Source organism: Pongo pygmaeus, chromosome 6 (genome assembly GCF_028885625.2).
Source record: "Pongo pygmaeus isolate AG05252 chromosome 6, NHGRI_mPonPyg2-v2.0_pri, whole genome shotgun sequence".
Taxonomy (NCBI): Eukaryota; Metazoa; Chordata; class Mammalia; order Primates; family Hominidae; genus Pongo; species Pongo pygmaeus.
This window is the reverse complement of record NC_072379.2, coordinates 141953317-141975788: the sequence shown is the minus strand read 5'-3', so window position 1 is coordinate 141975788 and position 22472 is coordinate 141953317. Positions and strand designations below refer to the sequence as shown.

The window sequence follows — 22472 nt, the reverse complement described above, 5'->3', positions numbered from 1 at the left end:
TGAAAAACAAACAATGAAAGACAGACGAAAACAAGAAATCTACCATTGGGCAGGCAAGAATTCTCTTCGGGAAAAGGGATGTTTGTGGCTCTTCCCCACGTTGGCCTTGAAAGAGCTTGGCTGCATAGTGGCTATTATTAAAATGTCAAAAAAACTGAAGATGCTGGTGAGGCTGCAGAGGAAAGGGAATGCTTATACACTATTGGCCAGAGTGTAAATGAGTTCATGGAAAAATTAATGCAGAAAGCAGTTTGGAGATTTCTGAAATAATTTAAAACAGAACTATCTTTCCACCCAGCAATTCTTTACTGGGCATTTACCTAAAGGAAAATAACTGTTCTGCCAAAAAGACACATGCTTTTGCATGTCCGTCACAGCACTATTCACAGTAGCAAAGCCATGGAATCAATCTAGTTGGCCATAAGCAGTAGACTGGATAAAGGAAATGTGGTACATATACACCATGGAATACTATGCAGCCAAGAATCTAAAATAAAACTTGAAATTATTTTTGTTTAAGGTAGAGCCTGGGCCAGGAGTGGTGGCTCATGCCTATAATCTCAACACTTTTGATCACTTGAGGTTAGGAGTTAAAAACCAGCCTGGCCAACGTGGTGAAACCCTGTCTCTACTAAAAATACAAAAAAAGAAAGAAAGAAAGAAAGAAAGAAATTAGCTGGGCATGGTGGCAGGTGCCTATAATCCCAGGTACTTAGGAGTCTGAATCACTTGAACCTGGGAGGTGGAGGTTGTAGTGAGCAGAGATCACGCCACGGCACTCCAGCCTGGCTATTGTTCAGCCAGAAGGAGATGTTTTGTTTGAAGGCTGAGGTGGGGGCTCTTCGGAGCCTCTGTGAGAAGGAGGCCCTAAGCCGTGGAGGTGGACAGAGTTGTAGCTTTCTGCCTCTTTGCCCTTTGGTCTGGACCCACAGATAAACAGTACCAGCCTCCATCCTGAGCACACGCTCTGCAGACTTTCACATCTCATGGTTCCATGTGAGCAAATGGACGGGAAAGCTGTGTGGCCTGAGAAAAGGCAACCCCATGGACTGGCTCTCACACAGTACTTTGTCTCGGATTTTTGAATAAGCGTTTTTTTTTTTGCTTGTTTTGTGTTTTTGGTGGTGGTAGTGTTGTTATATTTTATACTGACCACTTGGAAGAAATCCCATGGTTATCTGTGATTTTCATGCCCTGTTTCTGCTGGCAACCCTTCTCAGTGGGGTGACTCACTTTCCTGTGTAAAGAGTCTTAGTGGCCCAGGTAGGAGGTGGAAGCAGCTGTCTGGAAGGCCAATGGGGTCCTTATGTCTGTGTCTTGGCTTGAGGTGACCAGCTGGGCTTTGATAGGAATGATCTGAATGGAGACAGAAAATAGTGGAAACTAACGCTCCCTGCCCAGCCAAGCCCTGTTTATATGAAGTGTTTGGTTCTTCCCTTGACTCTTGAGTGATGATGATATTCAGACGAGGCATTGACATTATAGTAAGAAAGGGAAAAAATGTATCTGTCTTGCCTGTCTATCTATCTACTGGATATATATCTCCCAGAACAGACAAACCCAAGGCTATAAGGTGAACTAAGGTCTGTGTTTGGACTCCATAAAAACAAAATCCATGTTGAACAAAGTGATGTTTGTATGCAGTGAAGTTTTGTGTGACCCATGTGTATCTATACATTGTGTGTGAGCCCTGAGCCCTGTTTTCCTCTAAAGATAGTGAGTGGTAGCTGTCTCCTCACACAAACCACATGTCTGGAGCCCAGAAGGCCCTCTCAATGTAATTGATCTTACATATTTACTGTTTACCAAACAAGTGTCTGATGCATACTTGGGTGTATTCCACAGCATGTGGACTGCAGTCCCCTGTGTTTGCCAGGAATGCTGTGCTCCATGTAGAGGTTTTCCTCTACTCCTCACTGCAATTTGCACGCTGCTCCATGGACACCTGGAGGCCTGTGCTCTGTTCCCTGTAACTGGAAATGTGCTCTGAACTTGTCTGTCTCCCTTGGCTGCTCCTGGCCCTTGTTACCAGCTCCCAGGGGTGTCCACAACCACTTGGTACAGGAGGGGAAGGTGGAATGTCAAAGAGAAGCTTGCTTGGATCTTCAGTGACAAACTTGGATGAGCTATGGCCCAACATGGGCCCTCTCAGAATTGCCAGGAGGAGGCTTTGGCAGGTGACACAGGTGCCATGTGCTCCCTCTGCTGCATCCAGTGGGTGCAAGTTGGCCAATGTGTGGTCAGAGTGGCTGCATGGTGTCACAGCCCTCAGATCTTTCCTTCCACCTTTTTTAAAGGGTCCCAAATAACTCATTTAGAGTGTCTCAAAGGCAAGCAAGTTTTATGAAAATGAATCCTTCCTCAGCTAATTGATAAAATGGGTGAATCCTGACCCTCTCTAGTTTCTTTCCCTTGTCAGATTGGGGGCTGGTGTTAGCTGTGGGATTCACTGCGGTGTCCTACCCCAAAGGCAAAGAAGATGAAAATGCAGCGTGCAAATCTAGGCTTGATTTCCAAGTCACAGTCTGGCTCCCACTATGGTAGTCAGAACATCTCTCTAGCCTGCTCACAGAGATGGAACTAGGGAATTGAGGGAAGAGTTAGGGGGCCAGGGAGATTTATTTGCATCTGATTTTCCAGGTGAATGAGAAGGGGTGCTTGGTCGAGGGTTTGGTGCTGACACATTCCTGGGAGAGGCATGTCATCACCAACAGCACTTTTCATTGTTGTATTTTAGCAATAAGATTCAGCTGGTCAGATTTTTTGGGCCACCTCAAAGATGCTGACACATTTTATGTGCTGTGCTGTGATTGTTCTGAAGGTAGAGTAGCTTTAACCACTCTGAGAAGCCCAAATAAAAATCAATAGCCCCTGCCAAAGACCAACTTTCTGAAACACACGTTTCTCTAGAAAACAGTGCCCCCCTTTCTCCGAAGTCTTATTATTTTTGGATTCCATTTCTTTGTATGTGCTAATCTAGTGTACCATGGAACACATTTTGGGAGCTGGGGGCTCTGCTGACCTTTAAGGGGGACAGCTGTGTCTGACCTGAGATTGGAGGATGCTTTCCAGTGTGAAGGAGTGTGAAGGAGCAGGCACAGACACAGACAGTGAGAGCAGGGTCACTTTATTGGTATAGAGACTGCAGAGGGACCGGGGACTTTAGCTGTTGGCAGCTATGGTGTCCTTAATCCAGTCCACATAGTTGTAGACCTTGGTGTAGACTCCAGGCCTGTTCTTCTGGGCATAGCCATAGCCCCAGGAGACAACTCCTTGGAGCTGTCCATTGCAGACCACTGGGCCACCAGAGTCACCCTGGGGAGAAGAAGGGACAAGTTGTATGAAGAGAGAGATGGAGGAGGAATATAGCTACATTTACTCTGAACCTTAAAAGAGCCCCTTCCAGCCAGCTCTGTGGCTCCACGTCCTTCTCACGGTGGCCCATTCTCTGTTCTTCCTAAGCAGACAGCTTGCAGCCCAAGGGAGCCTTCCTCATTTCTCCATGTGGGCACTGCAGGGAGCCTCCTCCGCTCCACCACCTTGGGAGTTCAAATCTTTTTCCCGAGTGGGGCCTGGGTATCAGTGGGAGACTCAGCATGGGAAGGGGTCAAATCACCTGGCAGGAATCCTTGCCTCCCTCGAGGAAGCCCACACAGAACATGTTGTTGGTAATCTTTCCAGGGTAGGAGGCTTCACACTCAGCCTGGGTCAGCACAGGAGCATCCAGGCACTGCAGCTCGTCTGGGTAGTCGGCTGTGAGGTTCAGGAAGAGATCAAAGAAAGAAATGTGGGTTAGGCCAGAGAAAGAGACAATAATCTAGGATGGAACATTGAAGAAGAACACTGCCCCTAGAGAGGACTCCAAAACATAAGTCCTGGCAAGGGACTCTGGCTTTTAGTTCCCAGAATGATCATTGTTGAACCCCTCCCAAGACGTGATCATATCAAGTTCTCCATTTGTCCTGTCTTTTGATTTTAGGAGCCAAGTCCTTGAGACTTTGCATCTCTCTGGTGCCCAGTGCAGAGCCTGTGTGTAATGGGCACTAGAAATGTGTCTTAAGCCTAGAAGTGAGAGGATTCACTTTAAGCGGTATACTTCGTTCTGGAAATTGTGAGGATGGAGGGAAGTAGAAGGACAAAGGGTCCCACTCACCGCCAGAGCTCAGAGTGTTGCCCCAGCCAGAGATGAGGCACTCAGTGCCAGCAGCTGGAGGGGTGGTGGGCAGAGATATGGTAGACATGTGGGCACTGATGATGGCAGGTGTGGAGAGCTTGATCAGCAGGATGTCATTGCGCAGAGTCCAGCTGTTGTATTTGGGGTGGCAGATGATCTTGGCTGCATTGATGAACTGTTCATTCCCCTCCAGGACTTCAATGTTGTGCTCTCCCAGTCTCACCTGGATGTGGCTGATGGGCAGGGCAGGCATGGTGAAGACTTTCTCCCACAGCCAGGGCATCCCTCCCACCTTCCCAAGGGTCCTCCACGTCCCTGCTCATGGACAGCTCCTGAGGCATGCGGTGGGGTGTGTGGCCATATCGCATGGGCAGGAGAGGGATGTGGGTCAGTGCAGGTGTGAGACCCAGGACCTTTCTGCACCCAGGCGGTAGTGGGGTGGGGAAGAGTCAAAGGGATCCCACCAGAGGCTGCTCCTCAATCTGCCTTCCCAGACTCTTTCCCACAATCTCCACGCTCACTAGCACTGTGGGAACAAGCAGCTCCTTGAAGTTTTCCCAGCATTCTTCACACCAGGCCTTTGCTAACTGTGCATAGCATCTGTTCCTCCCTGCCTTCTTGGCCCGGTGAGCACCACTCTTCTGTGTAATCTAATCCAAGGGTAGCCATAGTATTAGCATCTCCTGGGAACTTGTTAGAAATGTAAATTCTTGGTCCTTACCCCCACCTACTGATAAGAACCTTGGGGATGGGACCCAGTGATTTGGCCTTAAGAAGCCTGCAGGTGTTTCTGGTGCATACTCAGGTTTGAGAGTTCTTGGTGTAGACAGTGGTTATCAGCTCTGTCTATACACTCTACAGTTACCAAGGTAGAGTGTGAAATACTCACTGATATTCACACCTTCCTCCTGAAAATTTTGAGTTAATTGCCGTGGGATAGGACACAGGCATCAGTATTTTTAAAAACGCTTTCTTAGGTGGCTTTAATGTGTAGCCAACCAGCAAAAGATACTTTCCTGCTTTTCTCACTAGCTCTCACCACCCCAAGATCATCCCTGCCTGCTTTTATGACCACAACCCTTGCTGTTTCATGGATTTGTCTGGGTGTGAGAGGTTCCTGTCTTGTGTTCACTCTCTGCTCTGGAGAGTCAGCTGCTGCCAACAAGTTTTCTTCTCCACCCCCTCTCCCATCCATCTTACCCAACCTCAGTACTTCCCCTGGCTGAATCCAAGCTCTCCCGGGCAGCCTGGCTGGGAGTTTTACAGTCAGGGGCCCCACACTTACGACTTGTAGCAGTGACCTGCTGACACCACCCACTGTTCCCTGATGAGGGAGCCACCGCAGACGTGGTACCCAGAATTCAGGGACACCTGGTAGGGGACAGAATTCTCCTCACAGGTGTAGCCCCCAACGATCTTGTCATCATCATCAAAGGGGGCAGCAGCTGGAGTGGAGATGGGAAGGGAGAAGGCAAGTCAGTAGCATGTTAGTGGTGGCGCTCCCAGCCTGCGGTTGCTTCCTGCTAATTAGAAAACCTTAGCAAGCACAGTGAGGCTAGGCAAGGGAGGGAGTGCTGCCACCCCTGGTGAGCATCACTGGATGTGGCTCCCAAGTCTCTGTGTCTGCAGGGCATGTAGCTAGGTACCCTGTGGGGGTTCAGATCTCTCCTGGGGTCACTAGGCTGAGGTCATAAGGAATGTCGTCAAAATGCTTCCAGTTGGATAGGAATTGGGATGTGGCTGTCTCACCCACTGAATGCTTCTCTCTTTTATTCATCACCTGTCTACTTGCCCTGGTGATTTGAGCCCTGGATTGTCAGGATACTTTGGCCAAGCTAGAAAAACCCCCTGTCTGCATAGACCTGGCCATGACCAGTTTCCCCCTCAGCTCAGATCTTTCCAGTGACAGCAGAGTTGAGGGCAGCCCAAGGCTCACTTCGGCAGAACAAAGGTAGACGTTATTATTGGCCAAAACAACAGCAATTCTTAACCTTGGCTGCATGCCTGGAAATGTTAAAAGTCACCTGGGAAGCTTAAAAGCCCAGAACACAGGCTGCACCTCAGACAAACGAAGTGAGAATTTCTAGAGTTGAGTCTCTCGCATGAGTAATTTTTCAACCTCCTCAGGTGCATTCGAGGTTAAGAGCAGCTATAGTGGTGCTATTGTGGTGCTGTTGGAGCCAAGCCTGAAGCCTGCTGCTTCATTTCGTGGGCCAGCCCCACCTGGTCTCCCTTCCCAGCTTCTCCAACCACAGCTCAGATATGGATGAATGACAGTGGTGGGAGTGAAATCAGGGAGAAGCTGAAACAGGTGAGGCTTAAAGATAGCCCAAGGAGGATGGGAAGGAGAGATGCCGGATGGAGGAAATAGAATATCAGAGCACAGTCAAAAGAGGAGAGGTGGCAAGAATGGCAAGGCATGTGTCTGCCAGGAACGGGGTGTGGTTGGGGCCTGAGGCAGGGCATGAAACTCCTACCAGCAGCTCCCACAAAGGCAAGGATCAGGAGTGGATTCTTGGTGGTAGACTGTGCCTGACTGGTGGTGGAGGACCCGTCTTTTTATCTCCCGAGGATCGGGAGAGGAGGTGTCTGTGAGGTGAGGGTCACCACTCCTCCCAGAACAAACACACCTGCAGCTTTCCCCTTCCTATGGTCTTGCATCAGTATGTTTGGCCACTCTGTGGGTTTGTGATTCACAGGTGATAAGGAAACTTGCCTTCTGAGAGCAGAGAGGGAGACCGGCTGTTTCCTGGAAGGATTCTGGGATGGGAAAGACAGAGGAAGCCAAGCCCCATATCACACAGCTGGGCTTTCTTAGGCTGAGGAGAAGAGGGTTAGAAGGAGGGAGAATGGCCTGGCCGTTTAGGAATATTTTTTACTATTGGGGATGTATTTAATGTACTTAAGGAAGGGCAAGCATTGGTAACAAGCTTGGCTTTTCAGTGACCTGCAGCCCCCATGAGAGGACGAAGGTCTTATCTAAGGCTCATTCTTGTGAATATGAAGATGCTTCTCTCCAGTCACTGTGCGGAAGGTCAAATCCAAGGCTTTGGAGAACCAGAATTCCAAAACTAAGGGGTAAGGAGAAGGGAGACTCAGCATCCCATAGGATTCTGGGCTTCCAGATGGCTCTCCTTCCTACCAAGGCTTGAGGATGGGGTTGTTTCAAAGAAGGAGGGGGCACTGGTTAGGTAGGAACTTACTCGGTGCATCTGGAGGATGGAAAACCAATGGTGCACTCCTCCCCTTCTTCAATATGAAGATATTTGTCTCTCTCATGTGCATCCTGTCATAGGTTCTTTTTATGCAGCCTCACGGTTGCCCTTGCAACCTGCACTCAGGGTGATTGAAACTGACCCACCTTGGAGACAGTGAACAAAATGAGAAATGGTGAAATTGGACATGTGCAGGCAGCTAGAGGGAGGAAGCATATGGAAACTAGAGCGAATTGGAAAAAATACCAAAGTGGGACCCGTGGAGTTGAGAGGACACACAGATTACCTTCAGGTTCAGCTCCTGGCATGGCTGCCAAGCCAGCTTCCCCACAGCCAGGAGACCCACTGCTCAGAGACCCATCTCCACCCCATAACCCCTCTAATCACTGATGGGCTTATACCTAACATTGCTGTACTCATATGGTGCATGGTGCCTGACAGCTTTACAAGAGTTTTCACGTAAGGAAGAGTGGTATATTGCTTTTCATTTATGTTGAGTTTCACAGTTTAAATTCCCACAAACATGCTAATTGTGATTTGTGCAGAGCAAAATTATTTCCATTTATAGAGGAAGAAACTGTGATTCAGAAGGATTCTGTCTTGCCCAAGAATACAGATCTTGGCAGAGCTGACCATAAGGCCAACGGAAGCCATGGAGAGCATTGTGAAGTGTGGGAATTGCTGCACATGGCATCTAAAAGGAGATTTATTGAGGATCAAGGCAGAGGTCCCCAGAGGAAAAACTGTACATCTGATTCCTTCCTGGTGCTTTTCTTCCTGGCAGAAATGGATGATTGAATTCATCTTTCTCCTGGCATCTTGTCTCAGAGCCTTACCTTGCCACAGTTCCAGACCCATCCAGGCCATGACTGTCATGTAGATGACACACCTCTCTGCTCACGAATAACTGGCTAAGCCTGAGGTAGCCAGGTTTTGGAGCATTGATAATAGGGGCTTTTCCTGTGTTGTCCCTGAACATGTTGTTTCATTTTGTCCCCTTGTCATGGGGTCTTCACAGACCTTAGAGGATGAGAGCCTCTTGCTCTAGCAACTGTAGACACCAGTGTGCACTAAACAGGGAGGTGAACCTTGGTAGAAGATGGAAAATTTTTTTTAAAAAAGGGGATTTTTGGATCAGTGCTTGTGGCTCTGACTCTCTGTCTGAAAGGGAACACCCAAGAATATAAGGATTTTCTGTATCTAGAGCTTGAAGACTAGCCTTCTCCAGTATTTTGCACTCTTCCTTAAACAATCACAGTATAGTCTGAGGTCAGCTTTCTTCAAAAAGGAATGACCTTACTGGCAGAGAAGATAGCTATAGGTGGAGACTGTTACCTCATACTGTAGACTCAGATGTGTAGGATAGGTGTAGAGCCAGCTGCCCAAGCTCACTTTGGAGGACATGCCATTCTTGGTAGTGTTCATTCTGAGCTATAGATTTCTTTGTCTACTTCTCTAAGACATCTTTCTGGCTTATGTTTAGTACTTAGCACACCAAACCACTATCCTTCAGTTATGATAACAGTGAATCATTTCTGTGTGTTTACTATATAGCATGTAACTTACTGTACAGCATGTAACTCATATAAGTTAAGCATTGTTTTTTCATTTTATCATCACAATCACCTATGGACTTGCCCAATTTATAGATGATCTAATGAGCTATCTGGAGGTGAAGTGACTCTTCCTTCTCCCAGAGCAGCAGCTCCCAGTCAGAGCCAGCCCTGCCTGCACTCAAGACCTTGGCAAAGCAACCAGAACCAGAAAGAACCACGAGAGAAGCTTGCAATGACTTTCAGCCACTTTTCCCTCCTTTCTTTCTCTTCGCCTCTCCTGCATTTTTCTCCATCTCCGGTACAGTTCGGGATGTGGATGCCTGTCCCCACACAAAAACACTTGGGATTCATTCCTGATACCCCAATTCATGCTGATTTCCCCCCCTTTAGCGTCAGATCTCATCTACCTGTTAGGTCAGAGAGATATGTGTTTTAAATCCCCGAGGAAGGAGGCAGGGACTGTGCCCTCAGATGATTATTGGTGAAGGGGATTTATGCTTAATTTCAGTTTAAGGGAAAGTTGCTGTGTCTCTGCCTAGGACAGGCAGCCCACTGTGGCCCTGGATGATGAGAGAAGCCCACAGAGGCCCGGGCTTTTATCACCTGTGGCTGCCAGTGTCTGCAGAGCCAGAATTGAGCTAATCCCCTGAAAGGATGTGCACTGATGGGTAGTTGTATGGTAGGTTGCTATGGGGCTTCTTGATCTCTCAAATTGCAGGTGACAAGATCAATGCATGCTTGAGGAGCCCCTTCCCAGCAAGCTCTAGTGGCTACAAACTGGTTCAGGTGTGGAAGATCATACCACTTTACCTTTGGTTTTTCTTTGAAAAACAAACAATGAAAGACAGTCGAAAACAAGAATTCTACCAGTGGGCAGGCAAGAATTCTCTTTGGGAAAAGGGATGTTTGTGGCTCTTCCCCACACTGGCCTTGAAAGAGATTGGCTGCAGAGTGACTATTATTAAAATGTCCACAAAATAGAAGATGCTGGTGAGGCTGCAGAGGAAAGGGAATGCTTATACACTGTTGGCCTGAGTATAAATGAGTTCATGGAAAAATTAATTCAGAAAGCATTTTGGAGATTTCTGAAATAATTTAAAACAGAACTACCTTTCCACCCAGCACTTACTTGACTGGGCATTTACCTAAAGGAAAGTAATTGTTCTGCCAAAAAGACACATGCTTTTGCATGTCTGTCACAGCACTATTCACAGTAGCAAAGCCATGGAATCAACCTAGGTGGCCATCAGCAGTAGACTGGATAAAGGAAATGTGGCACATATACGCCATGGAATACTATATAGCCATGAAAAGAATGACATCATGTCCTTTACAGCAACATGGACGGAGTTGGAGACCATAATCCTAAGCAAATTAACATAGGAACGGAAAACCAAATATCACATTCTCATGTATACTGGGAGCTGAGCATTGGGTACCCATGGGTTTAAAGATGGGAACAGTAGACACTGCAACTACTAGAGGGAAGAGAGGAGGGTGGAAAGGGCTGAAAAACTACCTATTGTGTACTATGATCACTGCCTGAGTGATGAGATCATTTGTGCCCCAAACCTCAGCATCACACAATATACCCATGTAATAAACCTGCACATGTACCCCCTGAGTATAAAATAAAATTTGAAATTATTTTTTAAAAAACGTGGCCTGGGACAGAAGAGGTGGGTCATGCCTGTAATCCCAGTACTTTGGATCACTTGAGGTCAGGCGTTGAAAACCAGCCTGGCCAAAATGGTGAATCCCTGTCTCTAGTAAAAATACAAAAAAAAAAAAAAAAAAAAAAAAAAAAAAAAAAATTAGCTGGGTAAGGTGGCATCCACCTGTAATCCCAAGTACTTGGGAGGCTGAATCCCTTGAACCTGGGAGGCAGAGACTGTAGTGAGCAGAGATCATGCCACGGCCCTCCAGCCTGGCTGTAGTTGATCCAGAAGATGTTTTGTGTGAAGGCTGAGATGGGGTCTCTTCAGAGCCTCTGTGAGAAGGAGGCCCTAAGCCGTGGCGGTGGACAGATATCAGCTTTCTGCCTCTTTGCCCTTTGGTCTGGACCCATAAGTGAACAGTACCAGCCTCGATCCTGAGCACACGCTCTGCAGACTTTCACATCTCATGGTTCCATGTGAGCAAATGGACGGGAAAGCTGTGTGGCCTGAGAAAAGGCAACCCCATGGCCTGGCTCTCACACAGTATTTTGTCTTGGATTTTGAATAATAAGCATTTTTTTTGCTTCTTTTGTGTTTTTGGTGGTGGTGGTGGTAATTTATTTTACACTGACCACTTGGAAGAAATCCCATGGTTATCTGTGATTTTCATGCCCTATTTCTGCTGGCAACCCTTCTCAGTGGGGTGACTCACTTTCCTATGTAAAGAGTCTTAGTGGCCCAGGTAGGAGGTGGAAGCAGCTGTCTGGAAGGCCACTGGGATCCTTATGTCTGTGTCTTGGCTTGAGGTAACCAGCTGGGCTTTGATAGGAATGATCTGAATGGAGACAGAAAACACTGGAAACTAACACTCCCCGCCCAGCCAAGCCCTGTTTATGTGAAGCGTTTGGTCCTTCCCTTGACTCTTGAGTGATGATGATATTCAGACAGGACATTGACATTATGGTAAGAAAGGGAAAAAAACGTATCTGTCTTGTCTATCAACTGGCTATATATCTCCCAAAGGAGACAAACCCAAGGCTGTAAGGTGAACTAGGGTCTGCGTTTGGACTCCATAAAAACAAAATCCATGTTGAACAAACTGATGTTTGTATGCAGTGATGTTCTGGGTGACCTGTTTGTATCTGTCCATTGTGTGCAAGCCCTGAGCACTGTTTTCCTTTGAAGACAGTGAGTGGTAGCCATCTCCTCACATGAACCACACATCTGGAGCCCAGATGGCCCTCTCAAGGTAATTGATCTTACACATTTCCTGTTTACCAAACAAGTGTCTGATGCATACTTGGGTGTATTCCACAGCATGTGGACTGTGGTCCCCTGTGTTTGCCAGGAATGCTGTGCTCCATGTAGAGGTTTTCCTCTACTCATCACTGCAATTTACATGCTGCTCCATGGACACCTGGAGGCCTGTGCTCTGTTCCCTGTAACTGGAAATGTGCTCTGAACTTGTCTGTCTCCCTTGGCTGCTCCTGGCCCTTGTTACCAGCTCCCAGGGGTGTCTACAACCACTTGAGACAGAAGGTGAAGGTGGAATTTCAAAGAGAAGCTTGCTTGGATCTTTGGTGATAGGCTTGGATGAGTTACGGCCCCAAGCTGGGCCCTCTCAGAATTGCCAGGAGGAGGATTTGGCAGGTGCCACAAGTGCCATGGGGCCTGCCTCCCTCTGCTGCATCCAGTGTGTGCAAGCCGGCCAACGTGTGGCTAGAATGGCTGCATGGTGTCACAGCCCTCAGATGTCTTTCCTTCCACCTTTTTTAATGAGTCCCAAATAACTCACTTGAAGTGTCTTAAAGGCGAGCAAAGTTTATGAAAATGAATCCTTCCTCAGTTAATTGATCAAATGGGTGAATCCTGACCCTCTCTAGCTTCTTTCCCTTGTCAGAGTGGGGAGTTGGTGTTAGCTGTGGGATTCACTGTGGCATCCTACCCCAAATGCAAAGAAGATGAAAACGCAGCGTGCGGAGCTGGGCTCGATTCCCAAGTCACTGTCTGGCTCCCGCTATGGTAGGTGGAACATCTCTCTAGCCTGCTCACAGAGATGGAACTAGGGAATTGAGGGAAGAGTTAGGGGGCCAGGGAGATTTATTTGAGTCTGATTTTCCAGATGAATGAGAAGGGAGGGCTTGTTCGAGGGTTTGGTGCTGATACATTCCTGGGAGAGGCACCTCATCACCAACAGCATTTGTCATTATTGTTGTATTTTAGCAATAAGATTCCACTGGTCAGATTTTTTGGGCCACCTCGAAGACGCTGACATATTTTCTGTGCTGTGATTGTTCTGAAGGCAGAGTAGCTCTAACCACTGTGAGAATCCTAAATAAAAATCAATACCCTCCCCCAAAGACCACCTTTCTGAAACACACGTTTCTCTAGAAAACAGTGCCCTGCCTTTCTCCCAAGCTTCTTCTTATTTTTGGATTCCATCTGTTTGTATGTGCTAATCTAGTGTACTATGGAACACATTTTGGGAGCTGGTGCCTCTGCTTACCTTTAAGGGGGAGAGTCATGTCTGAACTGAGATTGGAGGATGCTTTCCAGTGTAAAGGAGTGTGAGGGAGCAGGCACAGACAGAGACAGTGAGAACAGGGTTATTTTATTGGTATAGAGACTGCAGAGTGAACGGGGGCTTTAGCTGTTGGCAGCTATGGTGTCTTTAATCCAGTCCACATAGTTGTAGACGTTGGTGTAGACTCCAGGCCTTCTCTTCTGGGCACAGCCATAGCCCCAGGAGACAACTCCTTGAAGCTGTCCGTTGCAGACCACAGGGCCACCAGAGTCACCCTGGTGTGAAGAAGGGACAAGTTTTATGGAGAGATGGAAGAGAAATACAGCTACACTTACTCTGAACCTTAAAAGACCCATTTCCAGCCAGCTCTGTGGCTTCACGTCCTTCTCACCGTGGCCCATTCTCTGTTCTTCCTAAGCAGACAGCATGCAGCCCAAAGGAGCCTTCCTCACCTCTCCATGTGGGCACTGCAGGGAGCCTCCTCAGCCCCGCCACGTTGGGAGTTCAAATCTTTTTCTCGGGTGGGGCCTGGGTATCAGTGGGAACCTCAGCATAGGAAGGGTTGGTCAAATCACCTGGCAGGAATCCTTGCCTCCCTCAAGGAAGCCCACACAGAACATGTTGCTGGTAATCTTTAAAGGGTAGGAGGCTTTACATTTAGCCTGGGTCAGCACAGGAGCGTCCAGGCACTGCAGCTCGTCTGGGTAGTCGGCTGTGAGAATCAGGAAGAGAACAAAGAAAGTAGAAATGTGAGTCAGGCCAGAGAAGGAGACAATAATCTCAGATGGAACACTGAAGAGGAACACTGCCCCTGGAGAAGACTCCAAAACAAGTCCTGGCAAGGGACTCTGGCTTTTAATTCCCAGAATGATCATTGTTGAACCCCTCCCAAGAAGTGATGGCACCAAGTTCTCCATTTGTCCTGTCTCTTGATTTTAGGAGCCAAGTCCTTAAGACTTTGCATCTCTCTGGTGCCCAGTGCAGAGCCTGTGTGTAATGGGCACTAGAAATGTGTCTTAAGCCTGGAGGTGCAAGGATTTAAGTTAAGGGGCATGCTTCATTCTGGAAATTGTGAGGATGGAGAGAAGTAGAAGGACAAAGGGTGCCACTCACCCCCAGAGCTCGCAGTGTTGCCCCAGCCGGAGATAAGGCACTGGGTACCAGCAGCTGGAGGGGCGGTCGGTAGAGAGATGGTGGACACACGGGCATTGATGACGGCAGGTGTGGAGAGCTTGATCAGCATGATGTCATTGTTCAGAGTCTTCCTGTTGTATTTGGGGTGGCGGATGATCTTGGCTGCATTGATGAACTGCTCATTCCCCTCCAGGACTTCAATGTTGTGCTCTCCCAGTCTCACCTGGATGTGGCTGATGGGCAGGTTAGGCATGGTGAAGCCCTTCTCTCACAGCCAGGGCACCCATCCCACCTTCCCGAGGGTCCTCAATCTCCCTGCTAATGGGCAGCTCTGGAGGCATGGGGTGGAGTGTGTGGCCATTTTGCATGGGCAGGAGAGGGATGTGGGTCAGTGCAGGTGTGAGACCCAGGACATTTCTGCTTCAGAGGTTGGTGGTAATGGGGTGGGGAACAGTCAAAGGGATCCCACTGGAGGCTGCTCCTCAACCCACCTTCCCAGCCTCTTTCCCACAATCTTTACAGTCACTAGCCCTGTAGGCACAAGGAGCTCCTTGAAGTTTTCCCAGCATTCTTCACACCAGGTCTTTGCTAACCATGCACAGTGCCTGCTCCTCCCTCCCTTCTTGGCCTGGTGAGAACCACTCTTCTGTGTAACCTAATCCAAGGGTAGCCATAGCATTAACATCTCCTGGGAACTTGTTAGAAATGTGAATTCTTTGTCCTTACCCCCAACTACTGATCAGAACCTTGGGGATGGGACCCAGTGATTTGTCCTTAAGAAGCCTGCAGGTGTTTCTGGTGCATACTCAGGTTTGAGAGTTCTTGGTGTAGACAGTGGTTATCAGCTCTGTCTATACACTCTACAGTTACCAAGGTAGAGTGTGAAATACTCACTGATATTCACACCCTCTTCCTGAAAATTTTGAGTTAATTGCCCTGGGATAGGACACAGGCATCAGTATTTTTAAAAACGCTTTCTTAGATGGCTTTAATGTGTAGCTAACCAGCAAAAAGTACTTGCCTGCTTTTCTCACTAGCTCTGCCCACCCCAAGACCACCCCTGCCTGCTTTTATGACCACAACCCTTGCTGTTTCATGGATTTGCCTGGGTGTGAGAGGTTCCTGTCTTGTGTTCACTGGCTGCTCTGGAGAGTCAGCTGCTGAAAACAAGTTTTTTCTCCACCACCTCTCCCATCCATCTTAGCTAACCTCTGTATTTCCCTGGGCTGAAGCCAAGCTCTCCCAGGCAGCCTGGCTGGAAGCTTTGCAGTCAGCAGTCCCACACTTACGGCTTGTAGCAGTGACCTGCAGACACCACCCACTGTTCGCTGATGAGGGAACCACCGCAGAAGTGGTAGCCAGAATTCAGGGACACCTGGTAGGGGACAGAATTCTCCTCACAGGTGTAGCCCCCAACGATCTTGTCATCATCATCAAAGGGGGCAGCAGCTGGAGTGGAGATGGGAAGGGAGAAGGCAAGTCAGTAGCATGTTAGTGGTGGCGCTCCCAGCCTGTGGTTGCTTCCTGCTAATTAGAAAACCTTAACAAGCACAGTGAGGCTAGGCAAGGGAGGGAGCTCTGCCACCCCTGGTGAGCATCACTGGATGTGGCTCCCATGTCTTTGTGCCTCCAGGGCACGTAGCTAGGTACCCTGCCAGGGTTCAGGTCTCTCCTAGGGTCACCAGGCTGAGGTCATAAGGAATGTCCTCAAAATGCTTCCAGTGGGATAGGAGTTGGGATGTGGTTATCTCAGCCACTGAATGCTTCTCTTTTTTATTCATCACCTGTGTACTTCTGCCTACTTGAGCCCTGGATTGTCAGGATACTTGGCCAAGCTAGGAAAACCCCCTGGTTACGTAGACCTGTTCATGACCAGCTTCCCCCATAGCTCAGATCTGTGTAGTCAGGGCAGAGTTGAGGGCAGTCCCCAGGCTCACTTCAGCAGAGAGTGGTAGATGTTTTTATTAGCCAATAGGACAGCAACTCTTAACCTTGGCTGCGTGCCTGGAAATGTTACAAATCACCTGAAAAGCTTAAAAGCCCAGTACACAGGCTTCACCCCAGACAAATGAAGTTAGAATTTCTAGAGCTGAGTCTCTCGCATGAGTAATTTTTCAGCCTCCCCAGGTGCATTCAAGGTTAAGAGCAGCTATAGTGGTGCTATTCTGGTGCTGTTGGAGCCAAGCCTGAAGCCTGCTGCTCTATTTTGTGGACCTGCCCCACCTGGTCTCCATTTCCAGCTTCTCCAACCACAGCTCAGATATGGGTGAATGACAGTGGTAGGAATGAAATCAGGGAGAAGGTGAAAGAGGTGAGGCTTAAAGAGAGCCCAAGGAGGATGGGAAGGAGAGATACCAGATGGAGGAAATAGAATATCAGAGCACAGTCAAAAGAGGAGAGGTGGCAAGAATGGCAGGGCATGCATCTGCCAGGAAAGGGGTGGGTGGGGCCTGAGGCAGGGCATGAAACTCACCAGTAGCTCCCACAAAGGCAAGGATCAGGAGTGGATTCATGGTAATAGAATGCACATGTCTGGTGGTGGAAGGCCCGTCTTTATACCTCTCGAGGATCCAGAGAGGAGGTGTCTGTGAGGTGAGGGTCACAGTTCCTCCCAGCACAAACACACCTGCAGCTTTCCCCTTCCCATGTTCTTGCATCAGTATGTTTGGCCACTCTCTGGGTTTGTGATTCACAGGTGATAAGGAAACTTGCCTTCTGAGAGCAGAGAGGGAGAGTGGCTCTTTCCTGCAAGGATGCTAGGATAGGGAAGACAGGGGAAGCCAAGCCCCAGATCACACAGCTGGGCTTTCTTAGGCCCAGGAGATGAGGGTTAGAAGGAGGGAGAATGGCCTGGCTGTTTAGGAATCTTTTAACTATTGGGGATGTATTTAATATACTTAAGGAAGGGCAAGCATTGGTAACAAGCTTGGCTTTTCAGTGTTCTGGAACCCCCATGAGAGGAGCAAAGTCTTATCTAAGGCTCATTCTTGTGAATATGAAGATGCTTGTCTCCACTCCTTCTGCAGGAAGGTCAAATATAAGTCTTAGGGGAACAAGAAGGGATAAGGAGAAGAGAGACTCAGCATTCCATAGGATTCAGGGCTTCCAGTTGACTCTCCTTCCTACCAAGGCTTAAGGATGGGATGTGTTTCAAAGAAGGAGCAGACACAGGTTAGATAGGGGCTTACTCAGTGCATCTGGAGGATGGAAAACCAATGGCGCACTCCTCCCCTTCTTCAATGTGAAGACATTTGTCTCTCTCATGTGCATCCTGTCATAGGTTCTTTTTATGCAGCCTCAGGGTTGTCCTTGTAACCTGCACTTAGGGTGATGCAAACTGACCCAGCTGCTCGGGGCTGACAGCCTGAACTGGAATGACATGGCCCCAATCAGATGTCAGAGTTTGGACCATGGTAAATCTGGGTTACAATCTGATCTGAGAATCAGCAGTAGGTAGGGATTTGAGCACATGGTAAATAGGTCACATATTGGGTTGAATAACAAAGATGTGGAGGGGTGGGTCTAGAATTTTCTATTTTCGATGCAGTGAGATTATGCTTGGCTCAGTACAAAGTGAATCTTCCCAGAGAATATCCTGATTTGGGCCCTACCAAGGCTACTAAGACACAGTTGTGTAATTGACTGAGGCACAACCTGGCCAGAGCAGTGTGGAGATGGAGATGCTGTCTGCGCTCAGGTCTAATGATGTAAGGAAAGGAGGAGCTTCCTTATAAGGGTGCTTTCCCTTCTCAGCAACTCTGACCTCAGGTTGGTGATGGGCACGAGTGAGGAGAGTTCAAGTCTGAATTCTTTGAAAGGTAAAAGAAGCAGGGATGTTCTGGAGACAGTGAACAAAATGGGAAAAGCTCAGAAATTTGGTGTTGAAATTGGACATGGCCAGGAGGCTAGGGGGAGGAAGCAAATGGAAACCAGAGGGAATTGGAAAAAATGCCAAAGTGGGACCCGTGGAGTTGAGAGGACACACAGAGTACCTTCGGGTTCAGCTCCTGGCATGGTGGCCGAGCCAGCTTCCCCAGAGCGAGGAGACCCACTGCTAGGAGACACCCTCTCCACCCCATACCCCCTCTAATCACTGATGGGCTTATACCTAACACTGCTATATTTAGATGGTTCATGGTGCCTGACAGCTTTACAAGAGTTTTCATGTAAGCAACAGTGGTACATTGCTTTTCATTTATGCTGACTTTCACACTTTAACTTCCCACAAACATTCTAATTGTGATTTGTGCAGAGCAAAATTATTTCCATTTATAGAGCAATAGACAGATTCAGACGGATTCTGTCTTGCCCCAGAATACAGATCTTGGCAGAGCTGACCATAAGGCCAAGAGAGGCCATAGAGAGCATTGTGAAGTGTGGGAATTGCTGCACATGGCATCTAAAAGGAGATTTATTGAGGATCAAGGCAGAGGTCCCCAGAGGACAAACTGTACATCTGATTCCATCCTGGTGGTTTTCTTCCTGGCAGAAATGGATGATTGAATTCATCTTTCTCCTGGCAGCTTGTCTCAGAGCCTTACCTTGCCACAGTTCCAGACCCTCCGGACCATGATAGCCATGTAGATGACACACCTCCCTGCTCACAGATAACTGGCCAAGCCTGAGGTAGGCAGGTTTTGGAGCTTTGATAATGTGTGTTTTTCCTGTGTTTTCCCTGAATATGTTGTTTTGTTTTGTCCCCTTGGCATGGTTTCTTCACAGAACTCCAGCTTAAAGGATAAGGAGAGACTCTTGCTCTAGCAACTGTAGACAGCAGTGTGCACTAAACAGGGAGGGGAACCTTGGTGGAAGATGGAAAATTTTTTTGGAAAAGGGGATTTTGGGATTAGTGGTTGTGGCTCTGACTCTGAAACAGAACATGCAAGAATATGAGGATTTTCTGTATCTAGAGCTTGAAGACTAGCCTTCTCCAGTATTTTGTGCTCTTCCTTAAGTGATCACAGTATAGTCTGAGGTCAGCTTTCTTCAAAAAGGAATGACCTTACAGACAGAGAAGATAGCTATAGGTGGAGACCGTTACCTAATTTTGTAGACTCAGATGTGTAGGATATGTTCAGATCCAGCTGCCCAAGCTCAATTTGGAGGACATGTCATTTTTGGTACTGTTCATTCTGAACTATAGATTTCTTTGTCTACTTCTCTAGACATTTTTCTGTCTTCCATTTAGTGCTTAGCTCACCAATCCACTGTGCTTCATTTATGATAACAGTGAATTATTTCTGTGTGCTTATTATATAGCATGTAACTTACTATACATGATGTAACTCATATAAGTTAAGAAAGTTTTTTTCATTTTGTCGTCACAACCACCTATGGGATTGCCCAAGATGATCAAATGAGCTTTCTGGATGTGAAGTGAATCTTCCATCTCCCAGAGCAGCAGCTCCCAGCCAGAGCCAGCCCTGCCTGCACTCAAGACCTTGGAAAAGCAACCAGAGCCAGAGAGAACCATGAGAGAAACTTTCAATGACTTTCAGCCACTTTGTCCCCCTTTTTTACTCTTCTCCTCTCCTGCTTTTTTCTCCATCTCCAAGTATATTTTGGGAGGTGAATGCCATTCCCCACACAAAAACACTTGGGATTCATTCCTGATACCCCAATTCATCCTGATTTTCCCCCCCTTATAGTCAGATCCCACCTACCTGTTTGGTCAGAGAGATATGTGTTTTAAAATCCCCGAGGAAGGAGGCAGGGACTGTGCCCTCAGATGATTATTGGTGAAGTGGGTTTATGCTTAATTTCAGCTTAAGAGAATGTTGCTGTGTCTCTTCCTAGGACAGGCAGCCCACTGTGGCCCTGGGTGATGAAGGAAGCCCACAGAGGCCCAGGGTTTATCACCTGTGGCTGCCAGTGTCTGCAGAGTCAGAATTGAGCTAATTCTGTGAAAGGATGAGTGCTGATGGGCAGTTGTATGGTAGGTTGCTATGGGGCTTCTAGATCTCTCAAATTCCACATGACAAGATCAATGCATGCATGAGGAGCCCCTTCCCAGCAGGCTCTGGTGGCTACAAACTGGTTCAGATCATACCACTTTACCTTTGTTTTTTCGTTGAAAAGCAAACAATGAAAGACAGATGGAAACAAGAATTCTACCAGTGGGCAGGCAAGGATTCTTTTTGGGAAAAGGGATGTTTGTGGCTCTTCCCCACATTGGCCTTGAAAGAGCTTGGCTGCATAGTGGTTATTATTAAAATGTCAAAAAAACTGAAGATGCTGGTGAGGCTGCAGAGGAAAGGGAATGCTTATACACTGTTGGCCAGAGTGTAAATCGGTTCATGGAAAAATTAATGCAGAAAGCATTTTAGAGATTTCTGAGACAATATAAAACAGAACTACCTTTCCACCCAGCACTTACTTTATTGGGTATTTACCCAAAGGAAAATAACTGTTCTGCCAAAAAGACACATGCTTTTGCATGTCCGTCACAGCACTATTCACAGTAGCAAAGCCATGGAATCAACCTAGGTGGCCATCAGCAGTAGACTGGATAAAGAAAATGTGGTACATATACACCATGGAATACTACGCAGCCATGAAAAGAATGAAATCATGTCCTTTGCAGCAACATGGATGGAGCTGGAGACCATAATCCTAAGCAAATTACCATAGGAACAGAAAACCAAATATCACGTTCTCATGTATAAGTAGGAGCTGAGCATTGCATAAAAATGGATATAAAGATGGGAAGAGTAGACGCTGCAACTACTAGAGGGAAGAGAGAGGGAGGGTGGACAGGGCTGAAAAAATACCTATTGGGTACTATGCTCAGTGCCTGAGTGATGAGATCATTTGTGCCCCAAACCTCAGCATCACACAATATACCCATGTAACAAACCTGCACATGTACCCCATGAATCTAAAATAAAATTTGAAATTATTTTTTAAAAATGAGGCCTGGGCCAGAAGCAGTGGCTCACACCTATAATACTAGCACTTTGGATCACTTGAGGTCAGGAGTTCAAAACCACACTGGCCAACATTGTGAATCCCTGTCTCCAATAAAAATACAAAAAAGAAAAAAAATTAGCTGGGCATGGTGGCATGCACCTGTAATCCCAGGTACATGGGAGGCTGAATCACTTGAACCCAGGAGGCGGAGGCTTTAGTGAGTAGAGATCATGCCACGGCCCTCCAGCCTAGCTGCAGTTCAGCCAGAAGGAGATGTTTTGTGTGAAGGCTGAGGTGGGGGCTCTTCGGAGCCTCTGTGAGAAGGAGGCCCTAAGCCGTGGTGATGGACAGAGTTGTAGCTTTCTGCCTCTTTGCCCTTTGGTCTGGACCCATAGGTGAACAGTACCAGCCTCGATCCTGAGCAAATGCTCTGCAGACTTTCACATCTCACAGTTCCATGTGAGCACATGGACTGGGAAAGCTGTGTGGCCTGAGAAAAGGCAACCCTGTGGCCTGGCTCTCACACTGTATTTTGTCTTGGATTTTTGAATAAGCATTTTTCTGCTTGTTTTGTGTTTTTGGTGGTGGTGGTGGTGGTGGTTTATTTTACACTGACCACTTGGAAAAAATCCCATGATTATCTGTGATTTTCATGCACTGTTTCTGCTGGCAACCCTTCTCAGTGGGGTGACTCAGTTTTCTGTGTAAAGACTCTATGTGGCCCAGGTAGGAGGTGGAAGCAGCCATCTGGAAGGCCATTGGGATCCTTATGTCTGTCTCTTGGCTTGAGGTAACCAGCTGCGCTTTGATAGGAATGATCTGAATGGAGACAGAAAACAGTAGAAACTAACACTCCCTGTCTAGCCCAGCCCTGTTTATATGAAGCATTTGGTTCTTCCCTTGACTCTTGAGTGATGATGATATTCAGATGAGGCATTGACATTATGGTAAGAAAGGGAAAAAATGTATCTGTCTTCTCTGTCTATCTATCTACTGGATATATGTCTCCAAAAGCAGATAAACCCAAGGCTGTAAGCTGAACTAGGGTCTGCATTTGGACTCCATAAAAACAAAATCCATGTTGAACAAAGTGATGTTTGTATGTATTGACGTTCTGGGTGACCCGTGTGTATCTCCATTGTGTGCAAGCCCTGAGCCCTGTTTTCCTCTGAAGATGGTGAGTGGTAGCCATCTCCTCACATGAACCACACATCTGGAGCCAGATGGCCCTCTCAAAGTAATTGATCTTACACATTTCCTGTTTACCAAACAAGTGTCTGATGCATACTTGGGTGTATTCCA

General features: G+C 47.5%; 2 protein-coding genes and 1 gene segment (V, D, J or C); all 3 read right to left on the bottom strand.

Moving 5' to 3' along the window:
* Nucleotides 1–22472, bottom strand: part of LOC129040065 (T cell receptor beta constant 2-like) — a 119512-nt gene that overhangs the window by 35538 nt on the left and 61502 nt on the right.
* Nucleotides 3163–7459, bottom strand: LOC129040071 (trypsin-2-like). Its single transcript, XM_054493960.1, has 5 exons — nt 7378–7459; nt 5460–5619; nt 4154–4407; nt 3617–3753; nt 3163–3315 (listed from the first exon to the last, which is right to left on the bottom strand). The coding sequence occupies exons 1-5, from the start codon at nt 7457–7459 to the stop codon at nt 3163–3165; spliced, it is 786 nt and encodes a 261-aa protein (XP_054349935.1).
* LOC129040066 (putative trypsin-6) lies at nt 13214–17531 on the bottom strand. 4 transcript variants are annotated; one of them, XM_054493948.1, is made up of 6 exons: nt 16735–16774; nt 15551–15710; nt 15156–15197; nt 14241–14494; nt 13703–13839; nt 13250–13402 (listed from the first exon to the last, which is right to left on the bottom strand). In XM_054493948.1, the coding sequence occupies exons 1-6, from the start codon at nt 16772–16774 to the stop codon at nt 13250–13252; spliced, it is 786 nt and encodes a 261-aa protein (XP_054349923.1). The 4 variants fall into 4 exon arrangements, with proteins under 4 accessions (XP_054349924.1, XP_054349923.1, XP_054349925.1 ...); XM_054493950.1 differs by having other exon boundaries at nt 15168–15170; XM_054493949.1 differs by lacking the exon at nt 15156–15197 and having other exon boundaries at nt 13214–13402; nt 16735–16858.

Bases quoted from the DNA above. Each gene is read 5' to 3' on its own strand.
- LOC129040071 (XM_054493960.1), bottom strand. From the start codon at position 7,459: ATGCACATGAGAGAGACAAATATCTTCATATTGAAGAAGGGGAGGAGT. The intron at 4,408-5,459 runs GTAAGTGTGGGG...CCTGCCCATCAG, and splicing joins GCAGGTCACTGCTACAAGTC to CCACATCCAGGTGAGACTGG. The intron at 3,316-3,616 runs GTGATTTGACCC...TCTTCTCCCCAG, and splicing joins GAGGCAAGGATTCCTGCCAG to GGTGACTCTGGTGGCCCAGT.
- LOC129040066 (XM_054493947.1), bottom strand. From the start codon at position 17,531: ATGCACATGAGAGAGACAAATGTCTTCACATTGAAGAAGGGGAGGAGT. The intron at 13,840-14,240 runs GTGAGTGGCACC...TGATTCTCACAG, and splicing joins CAACACTGCGAGCTCTGGGG to CCGACTACCCAGACGAGCTG. The intron at 13,403-13,702 runs GTGATTTGACCA...TCTTCACACCAG, and splicing joins GAGGCAAGGATTCCTGCCAG to GGTGACTCTGGTGGCCCTGT.